Here is a 26173-nt window from a genome sequence, read left to right as displayed (position 1 = left end):
GGACCTGACCAGCCAGGAGGTACCTCCATTGGGAGGTATCCCTCCTTCCAACCCCTAAACCTCTGATATATTCTTTGCACTTTTTACTAAGCATTTTCTTTTAGGGTACTGGGGCCTGAACTCTGGATTTGTCTTTTGATTTATGTTTATACAGTGTTCTGCCTGCATGTGTGCCTGCACGCCACAAAGAGGACACCAGATCTCATTATAGATGGTTATGAGCCACCATGTGGTTGCTGGGAATTGAACTCAGGACCACTGGAAAAACAGCCAATGTTCTTAACCTCTGAATCATCTCTCCAGGACCTCCCCCCCGTTTTTGTTGTTGTTTCTTCCAGACAGGTTTTCTGTGTGTAGTCGTGGCTGCTCTGTAACTCACTCTGTAGATCAAGTGGCCTAGAAATCAGACTGCCTCCACCTCCCCAGTGCTGGAATCCCTTGAACCTGGGTTCAAGTCCGAGCATCCACATGGTGGCTCACAACTGTCTGTACTCCCAGTTCCAGAGGATCTGACTCCCTCACACAGACATACATGCAGGCTAAATACCAATGCATATAAAATAAAAATAAATAAATCAGAAAGAAAGAAAGAAAGAAAGAAAGAAAGAAAGAAAGAAAGAAAGAAAGAAAGAAAGAAAGAAAGAAAGAAGAAAAGAAAGAAATTTGGCTCAGGAACTTCGAGGCTTTACCTCGAGTTTGGTTTGAAGCCAGCCAAACTCCACAGTGAGACTTTGTCTTAAAAAAAGCTAATTGAAGATGTCCAGTTGTACTTGGCAAAGTCCTGGGTTCTATAAAGCCTTGCATAAACTGGGCATGGTGGCACATTTGTAACCCTGGCACTGAGGAGGTAGAGCACAGGGAGCTCAACACCCACCCGAGATGCATGAAAAACCGTCTGAAGACAGAGACAAACAAAAAGTTGACAAGAAGTTGGGCATGGTAGCACATGCCTTTAATCCTAGCAGCCAAGGTGGGAGAGATGGCTCAGCAGTTACTATCACTGGCTGCTTTTCCAGAGGACCTGGTTGCAATTCCCAGCACGCACACTGTGGCTTACAACACGCTCTTCTGGTCTGAGCATGCACTGCCCATCTGGCACAGAAATGCAGGAAAAACACCCACACATGAAGCTTAAAAATTACTCTTTCAAGTCGGGTGGTGGTGGTGGCAGATGCCTTTAGTCCCAGTACTTGGGAGGAAGAGGCAGGTAGATCTCTGAGTTTGAGGCCAGCCTGGTCTACAGAGTGAGTTCCAGGACAGCCAGGGCTACACACAGAGAAACCCTGTCTCAAAAAACCAAAAACGAAACAATCAAATTACCCTTTCAAGCTAGGTGTGGTGGTTCACACTTTTAATCCCGGCACCTGAGAGGCAGAGGTGGGAGGGTCTCTGAGAGGTCTCTGGGGACAGCCTGGTCTACAGTGTGAGTTCCAGAACAAACAAGGCTACACAGAAATCCTGACTCAAAAACAGAGACAAACACACACATTGCCCTTTCTAACCCTAATCCATGATCCATAGTCCATTGGGAGCCTGAACCAGGCTCTACCACAAGCCCCTGTTACTGAGAGAGATGGTGAACTGTGGATGAAGGGAGCCTCGACATCTTGAAGAGATACTTCTCCGAGCCAGCGTACACGGCTAAGAATGAAAGGAGTGACAACTCTGAAGAGCCGTGCTTTTGAAAACAGTCATCACAGAGACAAGAAAACCAACTTTTTTTTTTTTATTGTTTTATTTGGGAAAAGTGCTTCTTACAAAAGGGCAGCTGCAAAATACAGAGACCTCTGCAACGATGACTTGTTTTGAGTGAAAGAACGGTGGGTTCCAGGAAAGCAAGGCAGAGGGACAAATCCGAGCATCATCCAAGTTATTCCAGGAAAAGAGCAACAAAATGCAAAGGTGATCAAAATTCCTGCCAAGGAATTCTAGCAACTTAATTTCTGCTTGTCTTGCGGGTGGCCACACCCTCCCTTTTAGTGGGAGAGGAGTGGGTAAGGAGTTTATCACTACTGCAAACTGATTTCTCTAGCATAGTCAACACCTCAGCTTGGAATCCACCTTTCTACTTCCAAAGCTCCAGGACAGAATGAGGCAGATACCCACAAAAACAAACACTGAAACTCATAATAAGCCCCCTCAAATGAGGACAAAGGTTTTTCCAAAAAGTGCCTGGAATGAAAAGGCTAGACCGTAACACATTCAAAACATCAGTGTGTACTGGTAAGTGGACAAGCAGGTCATTTAACCTGTGGCTGATCCAATTTCTCTAGCATACGGACAGACAGAGCTACTAACACTGCTACATTAACAACTACAGACACATTGCTTGGTCCTTTAAGATCTACCTGCCACGTGCGGCTGAAACCACTAACCCACGCCTGCCCACTAAGGCTAAGAATACCGCACCTATGCACGGGTGGGAAGCTGCTCACATGCTCGCTCGTGCTCACCCACCAAGTCCATCGACCTCTGGAGTTCACTGCCAACTCTGCGCTGATGAACCGCCACTCCATCTTCATGTGTTTTTACATTTTCTCATGGTAACCTCAACACATTTGCACCTGGTTCTGGTTACCCAGTAGTATTCCTTGTGTGCAATTAAATAAGAGCCCCAAACCACAGGACCAGCACATGTGATGGGGATTAGCTGGTAGGGAACAGATATAAACTCACAAAGGTGCAGGCCTTTCAGAAACTGAGGAGCCCTCATACATCTAGTGCAGAGAGCCACTTGCCAACTTAGGTCCCTTTTGTCCCAACTGCCCCTATCCTTGGACCCCAAAGCACAATCAGTGCTTTTTCCTTTGAACCTGGGGTCTCAAAACGAGTGTGCAAAGTCCATGAACAAAACCTGGCTGAAAACAGATGACGCAACAAACCTACACTAACTGTCTTGACAGTTAAATTCATGTTACAAAAAAAACTAACTTTAAGATTTATTTTTGTAACTTTTGAAACAGAGAAAACAACACACTCTTGGGGAAAGAAAGGTGAGGGGTAGAGGAGCAGGCCCTGGGTAGTGATCACGACAGCACCTGGAATTTGAGAGGCCTGCCTAGGAGAGCCACACGCACTGCCACACAGCACAGGGGACAGCTACTGTCTGAGGCTCCGCAGACCAGTCCCTGCGCCACGCAAAGCTGCTATAGATCCAAGTCATAAAAATCCTCCAGCTCATCGTGAAACAAGTCCCACTCGTCCTCTGAGTCTGTCAGCTCGTCGTCCCCACCTGCGGCCAAAAGCATAAGCAACATCTCGCCCAGCTCAAAGGTGACAACCTCCTCTTCGTCGTTGTCAAAGGGGTTGTTCTCTCTCTCCTCAATGAGCTCCCAGAAGTGGCTCCTTCGTTGGGCCTGTAAGAAACAAGGCCATGATAGGGGTAGCACTGTCTTCTATCCTGTGGCTTATAAGGCAAACTGAGCGGCCCACAGGGCCTGGCGAAGCAGGCTTCTCACTTAGTCCTCCTACCGTGCCTCCCCTTTGGCTCTTCTCAGGCTAGGACTTTGAGCACTCTCCTTTCCCCTTTGGCTCTTCTCAGGCTAGGGCTTTGAGCACTCTCCTTTCCCACCCTCCCGGTTTTCTCAAGTCTGACTCCTCTACTCTAGTCTCCCTCCCAGACCTGTGTATCATTCTTCCCTTTCCCCAGAATGTGCAGGACTCAACTGACAGTGTGGTATTCCCCTCCTTAAAGAAAGAGCGAGAGTTACCCGGTATCTGCTTGATGTTCCCACTTTCTGTCTCTGTGGCTCCTCTCTACGGCCATCAGGGTACGCATGCTTGTAAAAACAGTTCCCTCCAAATGGGCAGCTCCCACGTCCTTCATCAAAATACCTGCACGCCTTGTTGCTGGAAAGGAAAATATCGCAACCCTTATTCACAGTGGACTTTAGGCCTGTATCGACTATCATCCAGGGCTTTTCTTTGAACAGGGGCAGAACCAGATGTCTGTGCAGACTCCCAGGATGCGTTCTTAGCAACACTGGCTGGAGAGATCTCTGTTTAAATGTTTATGGCTCACCAGCACTAACACTGAAAAGCTTTTAGAACCCCAAAGCACAAGAATTCCTAAGCCAACTCTTCCAATCCAGGATGAGCTGGAACTCCCTCCACAGGCTTCAGCCAGACTGGAGGCTTCACTTAACAGTCCCTCAGCACACAACCAAAGGCTGTGTTTGTTAAAAGCTAAAAGAGCAAGAGACAAACTGGGCAAGCAGTTAGGGGCTACAAAAGAAACCATCCTGGGAAGTACAGAAAGGGTAGGAAGGACGAGGAGCACACACGCAGGACTATTCTATCGGAGAGAGCCAGGCTGCGCGTACCTCATGGCCTCCTTGTATTTCTGAATGAGTTTCTGCTTCTCTTCTTTCTCCTCCACCCAGTACTCACTTGGAATGACAAAGTTAGATGTGATGCGGCATTCGGGGCAGGACCTGGGAAACAATGAACAGGCTGCAATGCACATTCCCCTCTCTGTGTCCACTCTAAGACACACCCTGGTGCGTCATCTCGCGACTTAGATTAACTGACAGGCACACGAGCATTTCAGAACAGAGTTCCACACAGTCACAACTGACCCTTTCTTTGGAGGGAAGATAAGCTCCTTCAGAAATCAACTCAATGGCTAGCCAGTTAAAAACAAAAACAAAAACAAAAAACAAAAAACAAGACTTAGGTAAAAAACAAAAACAAAAGAAGACATTTCACACAGACTCCTTTCATTTAAATAAATTTATTTCTTGTAACTTTGCTCTGTTTAGATTATGTGGCTTTTGTTCAGTTATGAGAACAGTTTTTAAAGGATGGTGAGTTATTGGCTAGCTTAATGGATGGAATAGGAAAGTGGAAAATGTAAAATGCCAGCAAACATACATTCAGAGCTAGATACGTTTGTTCACGTTTGGCCTATACTGGTGTCTAAGCCATTAAACACAATCTCCTCAAAAAGCACAAAGACTACTAACTGATACACAAGGTTTCCTCAGTCAAATGAAATAGACCAACTAACCCAGCAGCTAGCTGAAGTACAAAGAAGAAATCCCAATTAGAATACCCAGGTTCATGATAAAATACATGCATTTAAATGCGGTCCTTCTGGTTGAAAGTTGGCACAAGATACTAAATTCTTCCCGAAAATAGAAAGCACAAACGAAGATTGGGGAGGAGTCTCACTTTATGATCTTGCTCTCAAATTGCTTAGCACTTCTCCACTTGCGAATACACTTGAGACAGTAGGTGTGGTTGCAGTTGGACAGGATCCCAAAGCGGCGCTCGCTGGGGCTGGCTTTCTCATAGACCACCTCCATGCAGATGCCACATACCATGTCCTTGCTGCGCTGCACAGCAAAGGAGAGCTCCATGTCCTTCTCATGGGCCTCAATGCAAGACTGGAAGAAGGGAGAGACAAGAGGCACAGTCAGGCCACTTCAGTCCTGAGACTTCACAGTCAGTTGCCCACCAAGACCATTTCCAATGTGACCTGGAAAAGGCTTTGCTCTAATATAGGCACAGGTCCACAGCCACCACTGCGGTGCTCACTTCACTACGGTCAAGCTGGGAGGACTCAACTTCCAAGATTTGAAAAATTATCTAATTCTTTGTACCCCAGATCTGTAGAGCACTATCCCTACAGTTCTCCCCATGAAAGACCCTATCAACTTTGTTGATGTTTGGTTTCTCGGTAGAAAGTGGAAAAACTAGGATTAAAGCCTTCATTTCAAACCTGTCAGAATATGGAACACTTGGGAGGCAGAGGCAGAAGAGGCAAGAGTTCTATAGGCCAGGCCCATGCTACATGAGACCTTGTCTCCAAAGTAAATAAAAGATAGCAGGTCTTAAATCCCAGCATCCGGGAGGCAGAGGCAGGCAGAGCTCTGAGAGTTTGAGGCCAGCTAGTTTACAGAGTGAGTTCCAGGACAGCCAGGGCTATGCAGAGAGACCCTGTCTCAAACAAACAAATAAACAAACCAAGATAAAAAAGATGAATAACACTAAAATAAATCTGGACAGGTACTAGGTGACAATTATGCAAGGCATATTATTTCCATATCCCTTTAAAGGGTGGTTTCAGTGGCTCATACTTGAGTTATGAGTAATCCCAGCATTCAAAGGGCAGAAGCAGGAAGAACCCAAAATCTGAGGTGCAGCCAATCTGATCTATGCAATGGGCTCCAGGTCAGCAAAGCTAATACCAAGAGACCCTGTCCCTCAAAAATTAAAATTAAACACACACACAAAACTAAAAACAACTACTGAGACAATCCACAAATTTCTGATATTTTCAGAAGTACAACCACTATTATTTAATATTAAAAGTTTATCTTTTAAATTATGGGATGGCGGGCATGAACGTGACTGCAGATGTCAATGGAGGCCAGGAGTGGGATCTCCCGGGACTGGAGTTACAGGTGGCTGTGAGTCACCAGATGGATTAACTCAGGCACTCTATAAAGCTAAGCCACCTCTCTAGCCCCACAGTATTTATGGGAATGTGCTCATTCTCTCTTATAACCCCATACTCAACAGTTACTTATGCTGTGGTTTGCCAATTCAATGACTTTGAAACTAACTTGACTGACTTATTGTCTTTTCTTTTTAAAAAAAGATTTATTATTTATACAGAATTCTTCCTGCATGTGGGCCTGTAGGCTGGAAGAGGGCACCAGATCTTATTATAGATGGTTATGAGCCACCATGTGGTTGCTGGGAATTGAACTCAGGACCTTTGAAGAAGAGCCAGTGCTCTTAACCTCTGAGCTATCTCTCCAGCCCGATCTACTGTATTTTCAAGGTTACCTGTTTATTATTTTTTAAAAGATTTATTTATTATTTATACAGTATTCTGCCCACATGTGCCTACACGCCAGAAGAGGGTAGCAGATCTCATAGACGGTCGTGAGCCACCAGATGGTTGCTGGGAATTGAACTCAGGACTTTGGAAGAACAGCCAGTGCTCTTAACCTCTGGGCCATCTTTCCAGCACACCTGTTTATTTTATTGCCGAGTAATACTCTGAATTCTCAGCACCTATTTTCTTTACCCATCCCCACTCTCAGACTGCATGAATAATGCTATTATCAAAGGGCACTGGCTACATAAGCCTAGCAACCCACACATAAGGGTGGGGGGAGAAGCAGCTCCTCAGAATTGTCCTGTGACTTCTACAAATGGCTGCGGCATGTGTGAGCACACATGAAATAAACTTAAGAAGAAAGCTGAGGGCTGCAGATGGCTTGGCAGTTAAAGAGCACTGAGTGTCCCTCAGAGGGCCTGGTTCCGTTCTCAAAACCACACGACAGTAACACAGCTCCTGTTCCAGGACACCTGACACCTTCTTCTGGCCTCTGTGGGCACTGCATTGCATATGGTGAACAGATACGGCATGTGTGTGACACAGAACATCCAGACACATAAAACACTTACAATCCTTAACCTCAGTGTCCTGCCACTGGCAATGTGAACAGGGCAACACTACACCCTGTCAGTCAGGTACTCCGAGTGCTAAGCAGAATCACTAGCTGACCCAGAGATATTCAAAGGATATTCAAGACAGGACAAGCCTGATAAATAAATGGCTTAGTAGGTCAGAGCTCCTACCACCAGCCCAACAAGCTGAGTTCAACTCCTGGGTTCCACAGTACAGAAGGAGAGAACCATTACCCAAGCTGTCCTTTGACCTCTACACATATGTGCTGTGACATCAGCCCTACCTACAATGAGAAAATTAAAACAATTTTAAAAGGCTATGTAAGGTAAAGACATATGCTCAAAAAAACAAAACACCCGTACACGATGAGACAATCCAAATATCCTTCTACTAATTAATAGAAGAACAGTATCGGGGCTGGAAGGGTTACCGAGTCAGTATCGGGTCACTGCTTGTTCAACGAGCATGAACACCTGGATCTGGATCCTTGGTTTGCACGCGAAAACCAGGCCCAAGTGCATTTGTAATCTACACCGGGACAAGGAGATGGACAGCCAGGTAATCTAACTGGTGAGCTCCAGACTGAGCCTCAAAATCGAGATAGAGAACAACGGGGAAGACACCGAATGCTAACTTCTCGCCTCCATGTCAATACCCCCACACATAAACACACACAAACAACCACCACCCAACTACAAAGCATGGATATATACTCCAGCAGGGAAAACCTTGAAATCATCATCTAAACGAGGGGAACCAGTCACTGACGGTCATAACGGAGAGTCCAGCTACATAAATCATCCAGAACTGGCCAAGCACCCAGAGAAACTAAGTAGACCCACTTCTATAGGGGATGAAAATTACCAAATTTAGAATTATGGTAATGACTGGACAATGCTATGAATATATAAAAAAGCAATGAAATATGCATTTTAAAAGAACTATAAATCTCAGAAAAACTGCTAAAACAAACAAATAATACCCATAGTCTGAGGTTTTGGAAACAGAACTTCTCTTTTTAGGACATACTGATATAGCCAGGCTCTCCAGACCCTCCTGCCCTTGGCCTCCACAACGCCTGGATTACATGGGTATGTATTTGACAAAACACTCTAAAAAACCCTGGAAGAAACACATCACCACTTATTGGTTCCTCATACTTAGTACAAGCTTCTCTGAGCACTTACTTTTATGTGCTGTGACCTCTGGGCAGCATCCATTGGGTGTAGGACCTGCAGGCCACACATGTCACAGGAGTCTCCGTGGAGATACACACAGTTTTCCCCATAGCGACACTCTCCCACTGCAGCATAGGGGCAAAGCTGCTTCTTTGTCTCCACCGCAGTTGGCTCCTTCTCTGACTCTTCCTTGGTCACTGAGCCCTGCAGGGGTACTTCAGTGCAGGAAGGGGCAGCTGAAAATGTTTAAGATGGTAGTAAAGGTCCAAATACATAAAGCAATTATGAACTATAAGGTAACAGAGAACAACAATAAAAAAAAGTTAAAAAAAAAAACCAAACTTAATGAAACCTAAAGTCAGCCTACTGAACAAGACTTCACTTTCCCTGTTGGTTTTTTGAGACAGGGTTATACAGCCCAGACTGGCTTAGAACTTGCCCTCTGCCTACCCCAGAGTATCCAGCGATGGAATTATAGGCACACACCACTACTGTCCAGCTTTGTTTGGTTCTATCAGGTAAGATCTGAATAAGCCAAGGCTGGCCTTGAACTCAGCAATGCTCCTGCCTCAGCCTCTCTAAAACTGGTATTACAAGTGTGTGGCACCAAGCCCAGTTCTCTATGTGAATTTCTTTAGAAGTGAAACGTAGTATCAGAAAGTACTCTTAGAAAGTATTAGTAGTAGACAGAACCATCTGGAGAAACGGGAGTTCAAGGTCATCCTTAACTACTTGAGGAATCTGAATTATAAGAGACCCTCTGTCAAAAAAACACAAAACAAAAAAAGAGGATTGGTTGTGGGCTGAGTGTATAGTTCAATGATAAAGCATTTGCCTAGCATGTGCAAAGCCCAGGGTTTGATCCCAGCACCACCAGGAGCAGGCGGGGGACAGCATTCGGAGACACTTCAGTTTTTAAACATGAATTCATTTTATTGTAGTTCAAAAATTTTCTTTTACTTCATCTCTAAATTTTAGATAACTCAATCTAAAGTGTTGACAGTAGGTTAAACTCAAACACTGGAAACAGGAAAACTGACACTGAGTTCACTGTGGCCTGTCATTTAGCCCTTTGATTGCATTTTACAGGGTCCTCACAATACTTACTACGGCCACAGTAGGGCTGCCCGGGTACAAACTCAATGGCATTCACCCAGTCCTCAGAACCTGCTCCTACAGTTGCAAAATTTGTGTTTCTTGACTCAGCTTCGCCTGAATTCATTTCAGCAAGTGATCCAACTCCAGATGAGAGGTTCGAGGAAGCAGCAAGGGATGATTTTGCACTCAGATCTGTAGCGGTCACTTCTTCCTGTTTCAGTGGCTTGCTGTGTTCGTATCTGACACATAGACAAAAGTAAACAGTTACTGTCCGATTACAGACCCCGGAAGTTTCAAATGTCAGTGTGAACACAAGCATCAGCGGGAAGAACCTGGGAACTTGTCAAGAATTATTCTTATTTATGTGTATCTGGGAAAAAGTATGTGTGGGTATCCCCAGAGCCTAGAAGAGAGCATTTACATTGCCAGGGTTGAAGTTAATGGGCAGTTGTGAGCCGCCTGATGTGGGTGGTGGGAACCAAATTCAGGCCTTCTCCAATAGCAAATAGGCCCTCTTAACTGCTGAGCCATCTCTCCAGCCCCCAGATAACACTGAGATAGAAGGTTTGGCTCTGTAACCCAGGGTAGCTTCACACTCATTATGTAGCTCATGCTGGCTTCAAATGCATGGATTCTCCTGCCATAGCCTTTCAAATGCTGAGATTACAGGCATACAACATACCTGGCCTTGTCTTTTTCAGTCCTACAGTGCTTTGGATTGAACCCATGGTCTTGCACATCTAGGCAAGTACTGAGCTGTGCCCACAGCCCAATACCTAAGTTAAGTCTGGAGTAGAGCCCATGACTCAGTGTGTCTAGGAAGCCTCACTGTGATGTCACACTGCTGATCAAGGCATGAGACCAAGACTTAGCAAACTTCGTAAGGTCAAGTAGGGCAGTACATACCTACATTTCAGCTATCTGGGAGACTTAGGCAAGGAGATTCCATGTTAGAGACAAGACCAGGAAACTTGCTGAGACGCTGCCTCAAAACAAAATAAGGGCTGTCCTGTATAATCCTAGCACTTGTTAGGCCAAGGTAGGTGGATTACTACAAATCTGAAGTTATCTCGTGCTACAAACTGAGTTCCACCCACCCCCCAAAAGGCAGACTACCTGGGTAGTGATAGTAACCATCTACCAAGTTCTACCAAGTTCCAGAAACTGTGTCTTCTCTTGTAAAGTCTATATGAATGAAGTTTCTGAGAAAGAAAACTGTTTTGAAATGGATACCAGGTAAGCAGGGTAGTAGCAAGAGCCCTGCTCCCACTTCGGAGGTTGTCGAGAGAGAAAGAGAGAGATCCAAATAAGCCAAACCAAAAATCGTTATGAGATTATATGTTCAAGAGTAAATGGGATAAACATGAATGCATGTGAAAGACAGGCCTACATTATCAATTCTACCTAATGACCAACTATTCCCTTACAGATCTGCACAGAGTATGCTTCTGAAGTGAAAACTGAGTAGATTCAAGAAAGGATAAAAAAAGTGGGAAAAGAAAAGCCAAGGCCAACAACATGGCTCCACCACACAGAGCACACACATGGTGCAAAGTAACATTCAGACAAACATATTTGTGCACACAAAATAAACATAACAACATCATGCAAGGGGGTCTTTGAAGAAGACAAACTAACAAGCTGTACATAGTCCTCTACTCAAATAATAATGGCTCTGATATTTTAATATGGCTTTAAAAACCCCATCTTTCAGGCTGGAGAGATGGCTCAGAGGTTAAGAACTGGCTGTTCTTCCATAGGTCCTGAGTTTAATTCCCAGAAACCACATGGTGGCTCACAAACATCTATAATCAGATCTGGTGCCCTCTTCTGGCATGCAGGTACATATGCAGACAGAACACTGTATAAATAATAAATAAAAAAACTTAAAAAAAAAAACCAAACCACACCCATCTCTCTCCACCCACAAACAGGGTTTCACTGTGTAGCTCTGGCTGTCCTGTAACTCACTGTGTAGTCTAGGCTCGCCTTGAACTCATTCCACCTGCCTCTGCCTCCAAAGTGCTGGAACTAAAGGCATGTGCCACCACATCCAGCTCTCAAGGGACACCATTTAATTACATTAATTATAATGAATTAATTACAATAAATACATTAATACAATGTAAATTATATAATATTCAAATTGCAGTGGCCCAAAAGAAAGTTATAGTTGGGACACTGTTGTATCCATTAGTTTGTGTTGTCTATGGTGGATTTTGCATAAGAAAACATATGCCTTGAATTCCCAAAAAATTCCCAAACACATATCTTGTAGGGAAAGTTTGCCAATCTAGCCTATGAAGATTCTCACATCTACTAGAATTAAGAGCTACCAACAGAGAATTTATCACAGCTAATAAATTATAAGAGGATGTCACAAAATTGCTGATTATTTTAGTGTTAAGTGACGAACTAATGCTCAGGAAAAATATCAAGTATTTTTATAAGAAATAAAAAAGTGTATGACTTCTGAAAAAAAAAAAAAAGAAATCAAAGAAAGTACCAAGCTTTCATCCATCTTCTGTATTGCTATATTAACTTTCTATCTAAAGAACTTAAATGAGGATTGGCAAGATGGCTTAGTGAATCAAGGTGCCTGCCACCAAGCCTGATGAACTGAGTTCACCTGCTGGGATCCACATGATGGAGGGAGCTGGTTCTTCTACATTTCTAAGTTGTCCTCTCCACGTGTACCTCAGCTCAGCCATACCTTTCCCTCACTCTGCCCCAATGTCTCCTCTCCACAGCCCTCTGCTCTCTTCAATTTGCATTCCCCTATCCTAGGCAGTGTGGGCCATTAACTCAACTGAGTGGAACTAGCCTCCCCACAGTGAGCCTTGTCAAAACTGTAACATCTACAGAAACTGTGCTACAAAGAACTGCTTGTTCACCAGAGGATGATATCCCGACAATACCTCCTCCTTTAGGCACTGTAACTGCAAAAGACTAAGCATCAGGCTCAGATGCCAAGGGATCCATTTCTGACCCCTAACAGTTAGTTATGACGGCCTTACTTTTTACCCCATCCTTATTATTTATTATTTCCTAACAAATACAGGTCTGAATGACTTCCAAACATTTGAACCCAATGGCTGACTATCAATATGTCTGTCTATCCATCCATCCACCCATCTGTAAGTGGCTGTGATGGTGACAAGTCTTAACCTAGTGTAGTGGTTTCTATCCTTTCAGCCACCCATCCCCCATCTGTATGTGACTGTGACACCAGCTACAAGTCTTATCCAGTTTCAAACATATCCAAGACTCTTCTCCAAAAGTAGAGCCCCTCAATAACTCTCCTCTTCAATGACTTTGTCCAGACTTTAGTGAAAATGACAGTATCTGACTTCTGAGACAAGGTCATTAAAAAGGTACTGTAGTTTTTGCTGAACCTTCTTCAACTGCTAGCAAATTGCTTTTCAAATCACAAGCAATTTTTTGGGTACTAAGTACAATGCTACTAAAAATATATGTACAAGGCTACTAGAATTATATATTTTATTTTCATTCTTCAACCCACCCTTAACCAAAGAGTTTATAAACAAATCCTTACCTGCAGCGGTCTCCATAAACACAGTACCCTCTTTGAAAATACTTGCACACTATACCATATGGACTGTCAGAGAGGTCATGAGAGTATCGACAGTTATCTCCTTCCTTACAAACCCCATGCATAAAATATCTGTAAGACAAAGAACCAACAGCTAGATTAGAAGACTGAAGCCAACTCTCAAAGAATTCATTTCCACCACAGTCTCCCAGCATGCTCACAACTGTATCAATGAACACAGCAGCAGTCTAGGCCACGTGGCAAGGAGGACCATTTGGGTCTACAGTGGGCAGCACAGGGATCTTTCGCCTGCCCCGAAAGAAAGATATTTGATTACACAGGGTTCCTTCTTTGGGGGTGAACTAGGGCCCCATACACACAAGCACTCTCTCACTAAACTCTATCTCCTGCTCTTCCAACTTAAAGATTTTACACATTTCTTTTGTTCACTGAAGGTCAACTCTGCCCACTGTCCTCATTTTACAGTCCTAGAGGGGCGGCTTTGTTTTCCCACTACCTTAGCTCCTAATTGTGGCTATCTGCAAAGCACATCAAAGATAAAGAAACCACACAGACTAGAAAGTATCAGGCTGCCATTTACATTGTCAAAGAAACAATTTTAATTCTTTAAAAGCCACATATCACATATGAAAACAAGCAGAATTAGGCCATCAACTTTAAGAGAGTATAGGCAGACATGATTACCAGTTTCTGGACAGCAAAAAATAGTGCCATCACCCGAGCATTTGCTAGTCATGTAAAGTAAGACCCTTCCATCCCTACTTAGTACCTAGTGCTATTCTAAATCCATGAAGGGAGCGGAAAGCATCATTTCTAGAGCCCTTCCCTCCATCTGCACAACACTCCTGCCAGAGTCATTTTCCTATTCCCTTACTCTCTGAGCAGGATAATAAAGGGTACTTTTTGGCATGCCAGGGAAGTAGTAGCAGTTTCTTGGGTGTAAACGTGGTTGGCCTTGCGGAGGACTCTGCTGTACACTTGAGCCACAGCCATCTGGAGAGTATGGGGAGAAGAGCGGTGGGACTGTTCAGCACCCAGATGCTATGTTAGACAGAAGAGCCCAGTAGTGTGAACACATGCTACATACTACTCTTGCAAAAGACTTAAGTCTAGTTCTAGCACCCAAGTCAAATGGCTTATAACTACCAGTAATCCTAAAAGAGAAAAGGAAAACCTAGTGAGGGGACACCATGGTCTATTTTTTGCATTTCCTATGGTACCTATCTATATATAGAAGAGACCTAAGTGCCATGGTAAATCATAGTATCAATAAAGGAAATAAAATGTGCCTAGGAAGGATAATCTTTACAATGCCATCTAAATATATAATGTATATAGTATCCATTTCTCAACAAAAAATACTAAATGAGGGAAAAAACTAAGTATTTGACACACAGAGGTAGGGTGACATCTGTAATCCCCAGTATTTAGAGGACTGAGTTAAGATGATACTTAAGCAATACTACCCTACTCTATCTTAGAAAAGGGAAAGCGGTGGTTTGAGGCCTATTGGTGTAAGCCTTCATAAGCAGCACTAAAGAGGGCAGGTGGACCCTGAGTTTGAGGCTAGCCTGGACTACATCAACCAGGGATAACACAGCAAGAGCCTGTCTTAATTAATTTTTTATAAAGATAAACAAACACGAAAGCCAAGTGTGGCACTTGTCTACAGTCCTGAGCACCTGGAGGCTAACACAAGTGAATTGCTGAGTTCAAGACTGGCCTAGGATATATAGTAAGACCCTGACTCCCCACTCCCCAACTACCCCTCCCCCCAAGCCCACTGTAATCGGTAAATAATAATGTGCTGGTACACACCTTTAAACCCAGCCATGGCTTGGGAGGCAGAAGTCAGCAGATCTGACTTTGAGACCAGCCTAGTTTATACAGTGAGTTCTAGGACAGCCCAGAGGTACATGGTGAAACCCAGCCTCAAAAAGCAAAAATATACATATACATACATACATACAGCTGGATGATGTGGCACACACCTGTAATACCAGCAGTTGGGGATGCAGAGGCAGGCGGATCTCTGTGAATGAGGCCAGCTTGCCTGTTCTACAAAGCAAGTGTAGGACAGCCAAGGCTACACACAAAACCCTGTCTCTAAATAAACAGAGAGATGGATGAATAAACAAATAAATTTCACTATGAACATTCTGGCAGTTGGGCAAGGGATTTCTACAATCTCTGTTTTAAAGGTTCATTTGTATTTCCAAAGTCATATTCGCCACATTTCAAGGGAAGGACATATATTTTTATTGAAAAAACAAAAAACCCTTGGGGCTGGGATGAAGCTCAATTGATAACATTCCTTGCCTTGCATACAAGTAAGCAGTCCTGGGTTCAGTTCCCAGCACTACATGAAATGCACATGATGGTACACATGCCTGTCATTCTACCTCCCAGGTGGCAGAGGCAGGAAGATCGAAAGTTGTCTCAAAAAAAAAAAAAAAAAAAAAAAAAAAGGACAAAAGAGGTTCTGGAGTTCAAGGCTTATCTCAATAACCAAAGACAGAGACAGGTACATTTTTTGAGACTTGGTCTCAAAAAAAAAAAAAAAAAAAACGCTGGGCAGTGGTGGCATACACTTGGGGAGGCTGAGGAAGGCAGATCTCCGTTAGAGGTCATACAGGTCAGCCTGGGTTCCAGGGATACACAGAAAAATCCTATCTCTAAACAAACAAACAAACAAATAAATAAGATAGGAAGGAAAGAAAGAAAAGTAAAGAAAAGAATCTTTGTATCTTTGTTTTGTTTTGCTTTGGTTTTTCCAGACAGGGTTTCTCTGTGCAGCCTTGGCTGTCCTGGCCTTGCTCTGTAGACCAGGCTGGCCTTGAATTTAGAGATGATGTGCCTGCCTCTGCTTCCCTGAATGCTGGGATTACAGGTGCCACCCCCAGTGGCTTTGGATCTTTTTTCAAAAGCTTAGAATCTTGCCAGGTGTGTGTGTGTGTTGGGGGGTGGGGGGAGGACAGCACACTCCTTTAATCCCAGCACTTGGGAGGCAGAGGCAGTGGATCTTTGTGAGTTTGAGGCTAGCCTAGTCTACAGAGTGAGTTCCAGGACAGCCAGTAACTACACAGAGAAACCCTGTCTTGAAAAACAAACAAACAAACAAACAAACAAAAAAAAAAAAAAAAAACCTTAAAATCTTTGTGTTATGTCAACAGAAAATTCGTGTAGAAGCACTCCAATATAGCAGCATCTAAATTTTAAAAAAATTACTGTTAGGGGGCTGAGAGATGGCTTTAGTAATTAAATTCCAGAGGACTGAGGTTTAATTTCCAGCACCTATGTGGTAGCTCAAGCTGTTTGACAACTTTTTCTGGTTTCCCTGGTCACTGGGCACACATGTGACACAGATATACATTCAGGTAAACACAGACAGACAGACATACACAGACATACACACACACACACACATACACATTCGCAAATCTTGTCATTTCTACACATTGACTTCCAGGTCTGCCAAAGCTACGCTGTGAGACTCCTTCTCAAAAAGTCAATACTCTTCAATCCACACTCAAGGCAGCTAGCAAAAAAGGACTGATTTCACAGCATCTCTCTAAAAAGAGATGAAAGCCAGCCTCTTGGTGGGAGGTAAGAGCACTTTCTCAGCAGAGGTTATTTATTTCTTTGGCAGCACAAACAAAACACAAGGAGATTTTCACGATCGTTAACAGCAGCTAATGAAAAGTGAGATTGAACAATTAAAAACTGAGCCTTTAATCCCAACAGTGACTAGAGTTGTAGAGTTGGCTCAGTGGTTAAGAGCACTTGCTGCTTTTTCAGATTGCCTGCACCCACACAGTTGCTCATAACCAATTGTAACTCTTTCCAGAAGATCTTAAGTCTCAGTCTGGTCTCAGTGGCCACAGGCATGCATACAGTATAAATACATACATTCAGGCAAACACTCATATACATTAAAAGTAAATAAATCTTTGTCAAGACAGGGTTTCTCTGTGTACCATGGCTGCCCTAGACTTGCTTTGTTGACCAGGCTGGCCTCAAATTCACAGAGATCCACCTGCCTCAGCCTTCCCTGTGGGATTACAGGTGTGAGCCACTACTGCCCAGCGTAATAAATATTTTTAAAAATTTAAAAATAAGCTGGGGCTGATGGCGCATGCCTGTAATTACAGTGCTCTGGGCAGAGGCAAACGGGATCTCTGTGAGTTCAAGGCCAACCTGGTCTACAAAGTGAGTCCAGGACAGCCAAGGCTACACAAAGAAACCACATCTTGAAAAACAAAATGAACAAACAAAAATTTAAAAATAGAGAATAGAGAGATGGCTCAGCAGTTAAGGGCACTGACTGCTCTTCTAGAGGTCCTAAGTTCAATTCTGAGCAACCACATGGCTGAATTGCAGTTCCAAGAGATCCAAAGCCCTTCCAGTGCACAGACGGATATGAAGACAAAACACCAATTGAGCTTCAGCACAGCCAAGACTTTTTTTGGTTTTTCAATAAAAATATATTACTAAAAATTTTAAAACCTGAACATCCTTTTCTAAGCAAGTAACTTTAAAGAGAAGTCTGCCCTAGGTATAGAAGCTATTCTTCCTCAGGTGCAGAGATGGCTTAGTGGTTAAGAACAGGTCGGGTTCCCAGCACTTAGCTGGGGCAGCTCACAGCCTTAACTCCACCTCCAGGGGGAATCTGATACCTCCAATGGCACTTGTATTCATATGCAGATACCCGCACATGCACTCTCTCAGAAAGAGGCATTTCAATCAAGCTCACTGAGAATACTTCCAGCAAGGTACATTTCTGCAGTGGGTACTCAATGCTTTATTTGCCCAATGTCTGAATGAGGTAGTCCCAGAAAGATAAGCATGTTCTAGTAAGTCCCCTCCCTTTAGTAACTTACAAGTATATTTTTAAAAAATTCATAGGATGAATGCATGAATGTTTATATGTAAATGATTCCTACATTTTAAAGACTTTATTTTGGGTGTATGGGTGTTTTGCCAGCATGTTTTTCTGCATTGTATACCAGCAAGTACCCACAAGAGCCAGAAGAGGGCGCTAGATCCTCGCTAGAACTGGAGTTAGTTGTTAGTCACCGTGTGGGTGATGGAAAACTCACTAGGCTCCTCTGTGAGAGCAAGGAGATGTGCTTACCACTGAGCCGTCTCTCCAGGCCCATCATACAAAGTCATAGAAAATAGCTTTAGCTTTAACTGTTCAACATTAATTGGAGCATATACCAGAGCTCTATGATGGGTGCTGAGGAAAACCCCTGCAGGCATGTAAAAAACACAATGCCTCTCTCAAAGCTCAAAGTCACAAAGATTCCATAGTTGTCATTCCTCTATTCAAAAGAGAAAGACTTTAAGAGAGATCATGTTGGCAGCTACAACAGAAAACAATGCCAGCATTTATGCCCAAGACATATCAAATAACCTGTGGCTTCTATTTGTTGAGGCAGGGTCACCCTATGCTACCAAGGCTGGTCTGGTCAAGACATATCCCTCCTCAGCCTCTGCTCTGACAAGCCAGTGTGGGAGTGTGCAACCATGAAGGGCTCTATATGCCACCAATCCCCATCCCCTCCCCTAAAATCAGGGAATTTAAAAACACACAAATAAGTGTGTAAACCTGAAGCCTCCCACCCCCTTTCTTTGGATGTGGAGTGGGAGTTACTTTGCCCAGACTGGTCACAAACTCACAGTGCAGCTACGACCCGGAATTCCTAATGTTCTGCCTCCACCTCCTAAACATTATTAAAGGTGCGGGCCACCATGTGAGACACTGAGCTTGTATCTTGTTTTGTTTTAAAATTCCTGTATGTGAATACATATCGGCATACATTCACAGGGAGCGTGTGGAGGCTGGAGGACAAGAACTTTCGGGGAAATCACAGCAAACACCGTTGCTGTCTAAGCTCAGCCATCTTGCTGATCCTAAGCTTATATTCTTTTAAAGCTTTTCATACTGTGTTCTCAAAACATTTACCTTGGGCTGGAGAGATGGCTCAGTGTAAAAGAGCACTGGCTGTTCTTCCTGAGGACCTGGGTCCAATTCCCAGCACCCACATGGCAGCTCACAACTGTCTGCAACTCCAGTTCCAGGGAATCAGACACTGGCCTGGTTCTCTCAACATAGACATGCAGGCAAAACACCAATACACGGAAAATAAAAATAAATACATTACAGGGCTGGAGAGATGGCTCAGAGCTTAAAAGCACTGCTTGCTCTTCCAGAGGTCATGAGTTCAATTCCCAGCAACCACATAGTGGCTCAGAAACATCTGTAGTGAGATCTGGTGCTCTTCTGGTGTATATGCAAGGCAGAATATTCTACACATAATAAATAAATAAATCTTAAAAAAAACTCAGCTACCTCATTTATATAATTATTTTTGAGACTGAACCTCCTTGTGTAGCCCAGGACTGGCACATCAATTGCCACATATCCCAGGCCAGCCTAGAAATCAAAATTCTCCTGTGTCTTAGCCTAAAAAAAAAAAAAAATGTGTGTTTTCGTGCATGAGCAAGAGAGGATGCAAGGTGTTTTTCTCCATTTTGCAAGGACACTAGGGATCAGAATTCAGAATTGCAAGCTTAAGCAGGAAGCTCTTTACTCTCCAGCATCCACAGGAAGGTTCTTTTCAGATGTAAACATAGTGGTTCACAAACAACTGCTCCAGGGAACACCTAGAAAACTCCCTTAATTCAATGAGCCTTAGGAAGCTGGGTTAGGCTTGTGCTTGTTAAAATCAAAGTCATCCCTGGCTACATAGGGATCTCAAGGTCCTATGCTAAGTGAGATCCCCAAAAATTTAAGACCCTAAACGGGGCAGAGTGGTAAAGGCCTTCAATCTCAGCACTGCGGAGGCAGAGGTAGGCGGAGTTAGAGCCAGCCTGGTCTAGAGTTAGTTCCACCACAGCCAGGGCTACACAGAAAAACCCTGTCTCAAAAAAAAAAGATAAATAAAATAAAATGTAAAAAGACCCTAAATGGAGGCTAGAATAGTCTGGTGAGGAACTAGAAAAGGGGAAACAGGGAAAAGCAAAAGGGAAGCAGGAGAGCCATGTGAATAATCTCAACACTAGACAAAGATAGAAGTAGAAGGATCAACTAGTCCCAAGCCATTCTGCGAGACCTTAGCTCCTGAAACACACACACACACACACACACACACAGAAGAAAAAAAAGAGGGTGGCAGCGGGGTGCCTTCGCTGATAAATGAGGGCAGAGTTTGGTTCCGGGAAACCACACGAGTGAAACAGACATGAAAATAGGCAATTCTAGTCCACTTCTTCACAGGTGCTCTGTGGCCCGCGGCACAACCAGCATAACCACAACCACAACCACCACCACCACCACCACCACCACACGCATCATGAAAACAGTAGTAATTGTTTTGTTAAGGGAAAATGTTAGCCGGCAGTACTGGTTTACACCTTTAATTCCAGCACTCGTAGATAAGAGGCAGGTGGATCTCTGAGGCTAGTCTGGTCTAGAGAGCCAGTTCCAGGACAGCCAAGACTGCATAAAGAAACCTTGTCGCAAAAAAAAGAAAAGAAAAAAGGTTGAAACAGTATTTTGTAGGTGAAGTTGCAGGTATCTGACAGGATGATAAATCAGTAGTGTTATCTGGTAACCAGTATTCAAAACTAGACTAGACGAAGATTGTACGTTATAGGAAAAAAAAAATCAAGGTATTTAATATTTCACCTATCAGCCCGGTGGAAACACTTGTTATCTCAGCACTGGGAGGGCAGAGGCTGAAAGATGGAAGTTTAAGGCCAGCCTGATTTTTGTAGCAGTTTTGGGACAACCGGGGCTGCAAAGCTGGACCTTGCCTAGAAAATAAAAGACGAGGGGAAAGCTTTAATCTAACGTTATTAAGTGTTTTACAGGAAAGACTGAAAGGCTGGGAATTCTCCAATTTCTGGGTTAATAGCAACAGCGAGTTCTTCGTCAGGAAAAGCCTTCAGCATCTGCGGATAAACTGCCCTTGTCGGCTGAAAAGTGGTATTTCCTTTCAATTTTTTTTTTTAACCAACAGAAAACCTTCGAGTCCCTCCTGGTGGCTAAGTCAATATAGTCGGGCGTGGTGTCCTGACAAGCCTGCAGTCCCGCTCCAGAGAAAGGCTGAGGCGTGAGGATTGCCGAAAATTCTAGGGCAGTCGGGACTATATAGGTCAACCGGGCTACACAGCAGGACTGCCTCAATAAAACACCCTCCACCCCAAATCGTTAATACAACAAATACCCCCGACATTTACGACTGGGAATTTTTTCTCTTTTTTACATGCGTGCTGTATAACCGCCACCTGATCATACATTTTTTTTCGGATAATTTCGTCTCGCTTACCAAACCAGAACCAAACCTCTCTCCTAGGATCTCCTTTCTCGCAAAGAGGAACGCCGCTCAAAAGGACAGTAATAATAATGACAGTTCATAAAAAACCAAGGGTGGCGGAGCCTAACGCCGGCTCCGAACGCTCGGTTCGGAGACAAAGCTCGGAACCGCCAGCCACCGACCACATACAAAGGCATACAAAAGCGGCTGCTCCCGGCGGGGCGGGGGTGCGCGGCGCAGGGAGCAGAAAAGACGTTACAAACGGATAGCGCGGCGCGGAGGCCCGGGGCCGGCCGAGCTCGCCGGGACCCTGGGAGGGTCTCAGGGCGCACCGAGGGTCGTTGGAGCCCGATCGGCGGCGGCGGGCTCGCGCCGCATCCCCGAACCTGCGGCGATGGAGACCGGGGCGGGGACACCGGTCCCGCCGGCACGCACCGGGGCGCCGCGGTCCGAGCCCGCAGCCGGAGCCGCAGCCAGGCGGCGGACCTCCGCGGGGGCTGACGCGGCGACGCCGGCGGGCGGCCGCGCCGGGCATCCCGCGGCGCCCGCCTCCGCCTTCGGCTCGCCCCGCAGCCCCCGCCCTCCGCCGCGCCACGCAACGTCCTACCTGCAGGTGACCTGTTTCGTCCAGCCGCCGCCGCCGCCGTCGCTGCCGCCGACCCCTCCTCCCGCCCCCGGGGACAGGGCAGCGACTGTGGGGATAGGGGTGAGGGAAGCCGCTGCCACCGCCGCCGCTGCCGCTCCTGCTCCTGATGTTGTGGCTGTTGTTCCGGGAGCCGCAGCCTCCGCCATTACTGTTTATCCCACACAGCAATGGCCCCGGAACTTCCGGGATCACATAGTTCCGGTCCGGCCGAGAGGGAGAAGACAGCGTCGGGGAGGGGAGGGGAGGGAGACTGAGGAGCCCGAGAGCTCCGCGCCAGCCCCGCGCGGCGTCTCCGCGTCTCCGAGCGTCCCGGTCTCGGGAACCGCGGGCACCGCCAGCTGTCCGCGGCCCTCCTCCGGCGACGCTGATTGGTGAGGCTTCGGGCTCCGCCCAAAGAGGGCGGGGCCGCGCTTAGCCAGGTGTGCTCGGATGCTGCAGATCCTAGCTGTCAAAGGACCGCCGGCGAGGACCGACCTCGAAGCTGTGGCTGGTGAAGCAGAAGACGGGGAAAGGCCTGCGGTATGAACTGGACAGCTATTGCGTTGGAATCTGTTTCCTTCTCTCCCCGGAGGACAGTAGCCCCATCCCACCGGGACTGTCAGAATCCACGGTAATGGAAGTGCCAGGCGGACATCTGTAATCCATCACTCTGAAGGCTTAGGTATCAAAATCGCTGCAAGCTCGAAGCCAGCCCAGACCACATAGACCCTATCAAAATAATAATAGTAATGATTTAAAAAGTTAATAAATAACTATATGAGGTAGCCCTTGTTTGTAATACCAGTGCTTGGGAAGCTTAGGGAAAAGGCTGGGCTACACTGCAATGATCTGTCAATAAACATATAGCTTTCAAGAGCATGTTCCCAAGGACTGGCTCCCAGCAAACAGGCCCATTCTCCTAATGTTCCCACCACTTTCCCAAAGCCCATCAGATTATATTAATCACACTGATGAACTCAGTACTGTTATGAGCCAATCATTTCTCCAAACTCTGTCTAAACTCTGATGTGTCAGAAACCAAGACTGTATCACAGAAACTTGAAGTTTTTTATTAATTACAGTTTATTTACTTTGTAACCTTGGCTGTCCTGAAACTCACTCTGTAGATCAGGCTAGCCTTTAAACTCACAGAGATCAGCCTACCTCTGCCTTCCAAGTGCTGGGATGTTAAAGGTATGTACCACCACTGCCAATTTATCCATTTCAGGTTTACAATGTGATCCAAATATATAATAAAAGGATTATTATCAATGATGAATGCATTATCTAACAAGCATGTTTTTTGTTTTTTGTTTTTTTTGGTTTGTTCCAGACAGGGTTTCTCTGTGTAACTTTGGCTGTCTTGGAACTCACTCTGTAGAGCAGGCTGGCCTCGAACTCACAGAGATCATTCCGCCTCTGCCTCCCGAGTTCTGGGATCTCAGGCGTGCACCATGATGCTCAGCTAGATCTCTAATCTTATTTGTCCTACATAACTACAACTATGTACCCTATGCATGGATTTCCACACCTGCTGTCCTCCACCCACGGCATCACAGTTTCTGTGTGTTCATTTGTTAAAGATACCTCAACCCTCCACTTTTCCTATAAGTCTTGTACCTCTTCTGGAGACATTTTTTGGCCAGGGTTCTGGCTCTTGCCCAGTGTCTGCTCAAACTGCCTCTGGCTGGCTGGAAATAGGTTGAACTTGTGCCAGAAGTGTTTCTGTCAGTGTTCAAAAGACAGGGGTTCCTCAGTCTCCCAAGGGCTGGGGTGATAGGCATGGGCTACGACACCCATTTTTCCCCCCATGAAATGTTTTTCCTGTTTGGTTGTTTAAGATTTTGGTAGTGGTGGTGGGTTGTGTTTGTTGAGGTCGGAAGATGGTGTCAGATCTCCTGAGGGTGGAATTACAGATGGTTGTAAGCCACTACCATGTAGGTGCTGGGAATCTAGCCCAGGTCCTCTGCAAGAAGAACAAGGGCTCCCAACCCTTGAAACATCTCTCCACTACCCCCAACCTGTACCTTCTTAGTGCTGCAGCTCTAATAACCATACATTGTATATGTATAAAAAGCTAGATAGGCCAGGTACCGTAAACCCAGCAGAGGCAGGCAGATCTCTGTGAGCTTAAGGCCAGCCTGGTCTACAAAGGGAATGCAAGACAGCCAAGGCTACACAGAAAAACTCTGCTTTGAAAAAGCAAAAATAGCCAGGTGTGTTGGTACACTTCTTTAATCCCAGTACTCAGGAGGCAGAGGCAGGTGGATCTCTGAGTTCAATGCCAGCCTGGTCTACAACAAAGAGAGTCCAGAACAGCCAAGGCTATAATGCAGAGAAGCCTTGTCTCAAAAAAAAAAAAAAAAAAAGAGGCAGGAAGATCGATAGATAGAATGTATGACTATGAGGAAGATGCCATCCCAGGCACGCGTTGATTGCAGACTAGGACTTTGCTTTCATTCACTCAGTGTGTTTATTGAGTAAATGAAAGGACATGGAATGCAGAGATGACAAAAGTCATCTTTGAGTATTGATTTGTTCTGAGAAATAAACCAACCTGCTGACTGAGAAGCTGAGTGCCTGATAGGGGTGCCCTATCTGCAAGCAAAGCACTTGCTCCCAGAACTTGCAGTCAGAAAGACAGCTTCAGGGTGCTGTTGAGTTCACAGAGCAGCCTGAAGCTGCACTGGGTTGGGGTGAGGGCTTCAGCACAGGTTGTTAGGTCCTAACACAGGTACAAACTGACTTTTAAATAAACTGGAGGTGGTGGCGTGGGCCATTGCCACAGACAGCAGGTGAGCAGACGGCAGACAGCGTAGGACCGAGGTGAGTGTGGGAGGAAGCCGGAGACAGCGCCGCTGTGCTTCCTAGAACACGAAGCACTCTGCTGGAAGGAGCAGGCCGCAGCCAGCAGCTGGTTGGACTTGGCCCTGCACACTCTGGGGAAGTAGGGTCTTCCCTTCTGACTGGGATGGTCCCGGTCTCTCCCAGGCAGGGTTCCTACACCCAAACTCTTCTGAAAAAAAATCAACCCTGAGTCAAAACACCACCATCAGAGCATTTATTTATCAGGCAATTTGGCACCCGCCTCCCAGCCTCTACCCGGTCGGTATCTAAGGTTCGCTATCTTTAAAGGCCACATGTTGGTCACATGACCTCCAGATCCCGTGCTCTCGTCTGTATTGCCCTTCTCTGTTCTCTTTCTTCCTTGTCGTGCTCATTTATCTGAGGTGTGTGTGTTGCCTGCAGCTATGTCTGTGTCCCACACCCTTGTCTGGTACCCATGGAGGTCACATGCTTGTCTGGTGGCCTCGGAGGTCAGGAGAGAACTTCAGATCCCCTAGGACTGGAGTTACAAATGGTTATAAGCCACCACATGGGTGCTAGGAACTAACCCAGGTCCTCTGCAGGAACCACAGGTACTCTTAACCACTGAGTCATCCGTCCAGTCCCTCCTCTGCTGGCTGGTCAGTGTCTGACTGAGTCATCTCTCCAGTCCCTCCTCTGCTGGCTGGGTCAGTGTCTGACTGCTGAACGCCCAGCACCAAAACTCTTCTTATACCCATATCTCAGCCGACAACCCAAACAAGCATCTTCTGTCATTTACTCGCTCTGGGTCATGAAGCCCTACCCTACTTTAGTGAAAGCCTACAGACTTTCAAGACATAATTGGTCAGTTCAGGGGCTGGAGAGATGACTCAGTGGTTAAGAACATTTGCAGCTCTTCAGAGAACAGGGGTTCAGTTCCAGCCCCCGCACCTGCCTGCTCACAATCACCTAGAAGCCCCAGATCCAGGGGATCTGGTGCCCATTTCTAGCCTCCACAGGCACTCCCACATAGACGGCACACTCACACACATACCACATTAATTACAAAATAAATATTTTTTAAAATTGGCCAATTTGAGTGGGACATGATGGAACATAATTTTTTTTCGACAGCTAGTA

General features: G+C 45.4%; 1 protein-coding gene across 7 annotated transcripts; it reads right to left on the bottom strand.

Annotated features, from left to right (window-relative positions):
• Positions 1-2927: 2927 nt before the first annotated feature.
• Mkrn1 (makorin ring finger protein 1) lies at positions 2928-22606 on the bottom strand. 7 transcript variants are annotated; one of them, XM_021632125.2, is made up of 8 exons: positions 22208-22599; positions 13259-13387; positions 9712-9941; positions 8614-8840; positions 5173-5387; positions 4323-4433; positions 3711-3849; positions 2928-3356 (listed from the first exon to the last, which is right to left on the bottom strand). In XM_021632125.2, the coding sequence occupies exons 1-8, from the start codon at positions 22390-22392 to the stop codon at positions 3147-3149; spliced, it is 1446 nt and encodes a 481-aa protein (XP_021487800.1). In that variant the 5' UTR covers positions 22393-22599; the 3' UTR covers positions 2928-3146. The 7 variants fall into 7 exon arrangements, with proteins under 7 accessions (XP_021487800.1, XP_060236136.1, XP_021487802.1 ...); XM_060380153.1 differs by lacking the exon at positions 22208-22599 and adding an exon at positions 22036-22148; XM_021632127.2 differs by lacking the exon at positions 22208-22599 and adding an exon at positions 21933-22077.
• Positions 22607-26173: the final 3567 nt, after the last annotated feature.

The sequence above is a fragment of the Meriones unguiculatus genome, chromosome 3 (assembly GCF_030254825.1).
Source record: "Meriones unguiculatus strain TT.TT164.6M chromosome 3, Bangor_MerUng_6.1, whole genome shotgun sequence".
NCBI classification, from domain to species: Eukaryota; Metazoa; Chordata; class Mammalia; order Rodentia; family Muridae; genus Meriones; species Meriones unguiculatus.
The sequence above is the reverse complement of the archived record's forward strand: the minus strand, read 5'-3'. Positions and strand labels throughout refer to the sequence as shown.